General features: G+C 49.3%; 4 protein-coding genes; 1 reads left to right on the top strand and 3 right to left on the bottom strand.

Annotated features, from left to right (window-relative positions):
- Window positions 1–339: 339 nt before the first annotated feature.
- GSTUM_00012000001 (uncharacterized protein) lies at window positions 340–1,294 on the bottom strand (the record flags this gene model as incomplete). XM_002842276.2 has 6 exons in its annotated part: window positions 340–662; window positions 768–814; window positions 894–923; window positions 958–980; window positions 1,040–1,113; window positions 1,256–1,294. The coding sequence occupies 6 exons, from the start codon at window positions 1,292–1,294 to the stop codon at window positions 588–590; spliced, it is 288 nt and encodes a 95-aa protein (XP_002842322.1). The 3' UTR covers window positions 340–587.
- A 502-nt stretch (window positions 1,295–1,796) lies between these two features.
- On the top strand, window positions 1,797–2,692 carry GSTUM_00011998001 (60S ribosomal protein L38; the record flags this gene model as incomplete). XM_002842275.2 has 4 exons in its annotated part: window positions 1,797–1,860; window positions 1,945–1,958; window positions 2,074–2,191; window positions 2,251–2,692. 4 exons carry the CDS (start codon window positions 1,797–1,799, stop codon window positions 2,289–2,291), a joined length of 237 nt encoding a protein of 78 aa, XP_002842321.1. The 3' UTR covers window positions 2,292–2,692.
- Window positions 2,693–4,226: 1,534 nt separating this feature from the next.
- GSTUM_00011996001 (uncharacterized protein) lies at window positions 4,227–4,875 on the bottom strand (the record flags this gene model as incomplete). The annotated part of the gene is made up of 4 exons (XM_002842274.1): window positions 4,227–4,257; window positions 4,305–4,627; window positions 4,702–4,781; window positions 4,854–4,875. The coding sequence occupies 4 exons, from the start codon at window positions 4,873–4,875 to the stop codon at window positions 4,227–4,229; spliced, it is 456 nt and encodes a 151-aa protein (XP_002842320.1).
- Window positions 4,876–5,544: 669 nt separating this feature from the next.
- Window positions 5,545–6,725, bottom strand: part of GSTUM_00011995001 (uncharacterized protein) — a 3,919-nt gene continuing 2,738 nt past the window's right edge. Inside the window, exons 6-8 of the mRNA XM_002842273.2 lie at window positions 6,526–6,619; window positions 5,898–6,472; window positions 5,545–5,835 (exon numbers count right to left, since the gene is read on the bottom strand). Coding sequence (XP_002842319.1) covers window positions 5,640–5,835; window positions 5,898–6,472; window positions 6,526–6,619 — 865 coding nt within the window. The 3' untranslated portion in view covers window positions 5,545–5,639.

The raw sequence follows: 6,725 nt of genomic DNA, 5'->3' as shown, positions 1-6,725 counted from the left end.
GCGAGTAGTACGAGTACTGTTACTTTTGTTTTTTCGTTGTTTACTCTTCAGATTTGGATCTTCGTTGTACAAAATATTCTCGTTCTTTGCTTCTCTTTTTTCATTTTCTTCTTTCATACCTTTCATGCTTTGCGGTCCTTTCTTTCTCTTTCTCCTTATGGGCTCCACATTCCCTCATTCCGCGGTTGATTGTAAATAGTCAACATTTCTTATGTCCATCTTACCCGAACGGGTTCGATATTCACTTGATCTAATATCTAGAAAAATGGTAATCGGTTTGGAAAGCACTTCTTAGGCATCACCAGCTAGGGTAGGCGAGTGAGTGAGAGCACGGTGAAGGAAAGGTAGAAAGAGATTTAACAGGTATTGTGTTTACTTGAAAAGTTAGAGGAAAAGTTGATAACAATTTCCCATATCCAAATCGTGTCCCGAACTCCAACAAGCCAAATTACCATACCACCGCCACTATCGCACTTACAAAATACCCCACAATAGCAACAGATCGTACCAGACGCATACGCATGACCAGCTCGCCTCTCGATACGCCACCTTGTGCATCCTATCCACAACCGTCGCCTAAAACGCCCCTACTTCCTCGCCCGCATGCACATCCTAACCCTCTCAAGTACCTCCTCACGAGTGCCGAAAGTCTCTAGCCCTCTCTGCCACACAATAAGCCGTCAGTCCCCCCTACTCTAGCTCAATCATTCCCCCATTCCCCCAAAACCCCACCACAGCACACAGGGCTCATAGAAGACAATACATACCCTCCCCAACCACACCTCCATCTCGCCAACCGTCCATTCTTCCGGGTCTGTTTTTTGTTAGAACGGTATCTGGAGGATATGTAGGGTAGGGTGGGGTAGGGTAGGGTGGGGGGTGGGGGGTAATACCACCAGTAGGATCGCCAAGTACACTCAAGTCTACGTCCGGCTTCATTATTGACCAGGCGGATACTGCTATGACCATTGCTGAGAATGCTGAGTTTTGTTATTATAACTTTGTTCCACTCACAAGTAGGGCAGGGTAGGGTAGAGACTTGGATGGGGTACAGTAGCTGGGTAGCAGTCGTTTGGGGAGAAGCTGGACGGGGAAGAAACCTAAGAAAGCATCCTGAGAAACAACGTTAATATATCTGTATAGTTCTTCCATCGTCATCTACCCCTCTATCTACCTAGCTAGCTATCTAGAACAGCAAGGAAGCAAAGAACGAAAGTAATCCAGAAGGATGGTGGATGGGGAAATAGTACAGTACTTTCGAAGTAAGCATCTTATCCAAAGGTGTCTGTGGCATACTTGTTTGGTAGGGATATAGGTGGTGGATTAGGGAAGATGAGTTGGCGGGCGGGCACGCGTACGGGTTGCGCAAACGAGGCTGGAGTGGGTTTATGACACTCTAGAGTGAATTTGTGGTGGACTCACTTGGTGCACTTGAGTATCATACCTATAAGTTAGCGATGGTAGGCCTGGGAAATTCTGACCTCATCAGTTAAGTTCGCCATCATATGATACTCGTATCATACGTCAAATGCCACAGACGCGTGGCTGGCTCGGTTCGTTTCTCAAGGGACCAAGATTAGATTCCCGCTGTTAAGATTAGATCGAAACCGATCCCGAAAAGAACATTATGAGCTAGGGCTCAGCCCTCGGATAAAATAGCAGTCGTACGCACACCCACCCACCACATCCCGAATTCTATGCACTCGTGATTTCTTTTTCCCACCACGACTACGAATTGGAACGGCAAAGCGCACGGGAAGGAAGGCATTGGCAAAAAAACACCCACAACCATCAACATGCCGAAACAAGTTCACGATATCAAGCAGTTTCTTGAGCTGTGCAAGAGGGATGATGCTAAGGGTATCCCTCTCTCTCTCTCTCGCCCTCCCTCCCCCCGGGAAACTTCAATTCGTGTTTGCTAATATGTATTTTCATTGTACATAGCTGCCAGAATTAAGGTTTGTCCTCACCGATGGCTCTTCAATCCCGACCCATCCATATCAACCGGGTCTCATAGAGGGAGTGAATGGGAGACAGAAAGGGAAATACTAATGCTTTACTATGGAATTACAGAAGCCAACCAAAGGCTCCAACACCATAAAGTTCAAGGTTCGCTGCCATCGCCACCTGTACACCCTCGTCCTCCACGATGCCGAGAAGGCGGAGAAGTTGAAGCAGAGTCTTCCTCCTGGTTTGTCCCCTCCCCTCCCTTCCCCTTCCTCCTGTCAGCGTCTGCTAATGGGAAACCAGCGCTCGTCACGACCGACGTCCCCGCTACTTCCAAGAAATGATGTGTACGAAAAACAAAAAAAAACGATTTATTTTTCTGTTTCACAAACAAATAAAAAAAAAATGTTTAAAAATGTTTAATAGAGAGATTTGATTCATGCTCAGGGTCTTTTTTTTAGAGGCGGGCATGGCTTGATCGGCTCATTCATCGACCTGGGTAGATGGGTATCCGCGGGTCTCCGGCGGGAACGCTGTATAGTGAAACATGGTCGCTCAATGGCATCAATGTTTTCTCTCTTTCGCTATCCGATGGCGGTTCCACGATTCAAACTACTGGGACGTACTTTGAGTGATGACCGATAGGAAGTTCTGCTGTGCTACATGGGAGGGAGACTGCTTTTCTGATTACTACTAGATACCCTCTAGCTTAACCTTCACTTCGAATTCAAATGCATTCCCCAGAGCTAGGTACACAAATTTCCCATCCAACCCTGTCGCGGCCTTTCTGAGGCTAGGGGGCTCAAATATACCTCATAATCGTTGTCCCTCATCAGCCATGAAACGCGGACAAAGTATCACTGACAGTGAGGGCATGCTCAAATGTGAAAGAATCGTCACCTCGGCATTAACAAAATGCACCAAATGAATCCCCATAGCAGCCACAACGAATGGCAATGACGGCCCAGGGATAGTCGCTCCTCCTATCCCCCGCCAGCCTCCCCCACTAGAGGAGTAACTTAATATTATGATAAGATGAACTAAGATAGATCAACCCCCCCTAAAACAGCTCAGGAATTTCCTCGAGTTCATCAATATATAACGTATCCCCCGAAATATAAACCATGTACCCAGTCTTCACCTCCCCCTCCCCCGCACCCAGCTCAACCACCCACCCATTCACCAAGGGCACCACGGCTAAAGCGTCACTCGCCTTATTAGCAACCCTTCCAGGCCTGGGTGGTATATACTCCCCGAACGTCGCCGCAACCCTAACCTCCAGCGAGTGCAAAGAATTGCTGATAGAAACCAGTGCCCCGAGTTCGTCCAGTGGGTGCACTCACGAAGCAATGTTGCAGACCTTTATCCGTCATGCGCTCGTGTGTGCGCGGTCTCGTGAGTATCGGTGGATCCCAGCGAAGGGTTGTCTCGACTTTTTGGGGGGAGTGGTGTCTGGTGCGCTCATGCCATTCAGTCACCCCCTCACACAATGATTATACTATGGGCAGGGCGGGGCACGCTCGCAGTGGCGCTATGGCCATAGTGCCGGACCCACCCTTGGCAGCTTGTGGATGCCGCCGCTATATTGGTAGGTCTGGTTCATTGTTCCGGACAGGCCGGGGTCGAGGTGAATGTAGATGACGGCATGCAGGACGTTAGGGTCTGTGCGCAAGAAGCAAAACTCTAGAAGGGTTGTTGTGGTGTAGGCGGATGTTAGGGTTGCGGTCCGGGGCGAGGGGAAGGGGTGGCTGGGAGGGGGTGAGCTTTCGTGGTATGATATTTTGGCAGAGAGGGGCGGCGGGATCGATGGCGGGCGGGTCTCATGGGTCGGCGCTCTGCGCGTGGTCAGTGGGGATATTGTAGGTTTATAGAAGTGGAGAAGAGCCTGTGTCAAGGTCATATTGAGTTTTGGATTTGGCTGAGCACATGGTGTAGTTTGCCTGAGTGAGAAGCTGCGAACAGCAGCATATCAGTAACCTGGTATAACGACTGCGAAACGTATATCGTACTCCCCTGGCTTTCGCCCGCGCACGCCTCATCCGGCACCCCCCACCACTGCTGTAACATACCATATCAAATCCTATGGAACCTCACCCTCACCTTCATGCTCATACCCCAAAATCCTTCGTTCCCCCTCCCCACCCCCACCCTCCATACCCCCCCCGTCAACCCCCCGAACCAACTCCACTTCCCCAAAATAACTGACCCCACCAACCCTCTCAAACCCCAACCCCTCGAAAAGCCTAATACTTCCACCATTCCCCTCAGCAATCTTGACCCTAAACCCCACCAGCTCCCTCACCGCCGCCCCTCCTCCTCCCTGCCCCACAACCTCCCCTCTGCGCATCCCAACATACCACAAAAACAACCCAACAACCTCTCTTCCTAACCCCATCCCATGAAACTCCCTTCGCGCAATCATGACCTCCACCTCCGCCACGACCTTCCCCTCCACCTCATCGTGCTCGGGCGAAGGGTACAGGAAAAGATTCACGTCGCCAAGCATACGTTCTGGCGCGTCATCCCTGCGCGCTCTAACCATTTCAGCAATGGAAGAGGATGAAAGAGGGGGAAGACAAGCTATAAAAGTGAGTTTATCCCCGTCCTCACGCCAGGACTTTTGCATTGCGTATTCTTCCGGAAGTGTTAGGCGGTCGGAGGCGGTTGCTGTGCGGAGGTCCTGAAGTTCGACATGTTAAGGATAAGGTTCGGTCGATTTCATAGGAGTGAGAGTTTGGGGGATGGGTATCATACCTCGTCTTCCATCCAGGCGTGGTAGGTCGGTACATGGTGGGGTTCGTATGGAACTAGGAGGATTTTGGGCGATAGGAGGGCTGGGTTTTGTTAACGGATATCCGAATATTGGAGAGAGGGGGTTGGAGCCTGGAGGGAGGGAGGGGTCATACCGGTTTTAGCATTGAGCTTCATTGCAGTGGGGTGGGATTGGATTGGATACCGGTGGAGGGACCGTTTGTGGTTGCGTGTACTATACTTGTATTATATCATATCCGAGTATGAGCACTAGAGAGTTGATAGTGGAGGTAGTGCTAGGATATAGTGGATTAGAGTCAGGCTAGGCCATTAATAGGATACTCGAGTGTGACATGATTCCTGCTGGGAAGAGGTTGGTGTGGTAAGCGATAGTTCATGACAAACCTGACGTTTTTGACAATTACAGTTTTGGAACTGGCAACCCCCAGGATCGCGATTGTCACTTCATTAGTTTCACCTTCTTTGGTTTCGTAGATTACGGAAGCCATAACAAAAAACAATACTAGGCCTTGAGACTTTGCAAGCGGGCCGTTCTTATATCTCAAATACGCTGTACTAGTACATCCGTGATCTCAGAGATGCCCCTCCTCCACCTGCCACAATACCAGTACTTGAAAAATAGCTGTCCTCATACAAGTTTAGTCCTGTACTCAATATCTTTCAAGCAGGGATCTGAAATTGGAGGTCCCGTTCGGTCTCCATCTTGCGCCAGAACCAGTGATCTTCAACATATGGACTAAACGTTGAAGACGATCTGTTGGGTTCGCGCTAGGTTCCACATTAGGAAACAAAACAAAAAAAGGTGGCACTTACTCAGAAGGCATATATAAGAGAGGCGTTTGTGTCCACTAAAGTGTAAAATAGTTACAGAAATTGGCGGTGTACATTTAGTAATCATACCCACCGGCTGCTACAACATCTTATAGCTTGACCTTCTCCGGTTCATCAGGCTTGATGTTTAGAGGGAATACATCCCAACCCTCTTCCGGTGTCGCCCAGTCTTTCTTCTCGCCCAAGACTGCAACTGCAGACATCCTTTGTAATTGGTTAATAAGATATCGTTGGGCAACGTCGCGGATATCGTTCACTCCAACATCAAGGAGTTGCTCTCGTCGCCTATATATATGTCAGTATTCAACACAAGATGAGGCTAAAGAAGCTCGGGCATGGGGCCAAACGTTTGTCTCATATCATCAGTAATTCCGTCCATAAAATTGATCATTCCTTCGTCACTTACAGACGTTGGTGCATCAACACCTTGGAAGACGCTCAACTTAGCTTCTTCCAAGTCTCTCGCAGTCCAGTCATTCCCCAGCGCAAACTCTCCGGCGCCCTCCATGGTTTTAAGTGTATTGGACACGTTTGGATCTCGGTAAGAATAAAGTCCAAATACACCACCAGCGCCCCGATGGAACGCACCAGCTCCGTACGCCCCTCCTTTCTCCCTAATCTCATGATGGAGGTGTTTGTGTGTCAAGAGCTGAGCTAGCATTTGCAATGACGCCCCGTCCTTGTTGGTGTAAGGAACTGTCTTCACACACATTGCAGTATAAGAAACCTGGTATGGTAATGGGAAGAAGGCCTTGGCTGGTGCCACAAAATCAAACAGTGGTTTATTCGCGACAGGTGACTCCACCTTCGGAAGACTCCCAAGGAACTTCGCAAGAGCGGACTCGTTCGCCGAGGCGGCACCAGCACTACAAATTATCGAAGCCCTAAGATGGTCTTTTCGCGCTGCGAACTCGGCGATCTCCTAGATTGCCTATCAGTAGCCATCGAAGCAAGATCCTAGAGCCCAGTACAAACCTTTAATCTCGCTAGAGCTTCATTGTAAACCTCGGTGGCAGCCATATTACTGATCAACCTCACCTGCGTCATACCTCCAAGCACTTCATTGGCTCTCTAAATAATTGTGAGCATAAACCAAAAATTAAAGCAGGTTCTAAACTTACAGCACCTGGTGTCAGATGAGCCCCCTAGTCGCCACTTGTCTTAGGCCCGGGTTC

This window comes from Tuber melanosporum, assembly GCF_000151645.1.
Source record: "Tuber melanosporum whole genome shotgun sequence assembly, scaffold_93, strain Mel28".
NCBI lineage: Eukaryota > Fungi > Ascomycota > Pezizomycetes > Pezizales > Tuberaceae > Tuber > Tuber melanosporum.
The sequence above is the reverse complement of the archived record's forward strand: the minus strand, read 5'-3'. Positions and strand labels throughout refer to the sequence as shown.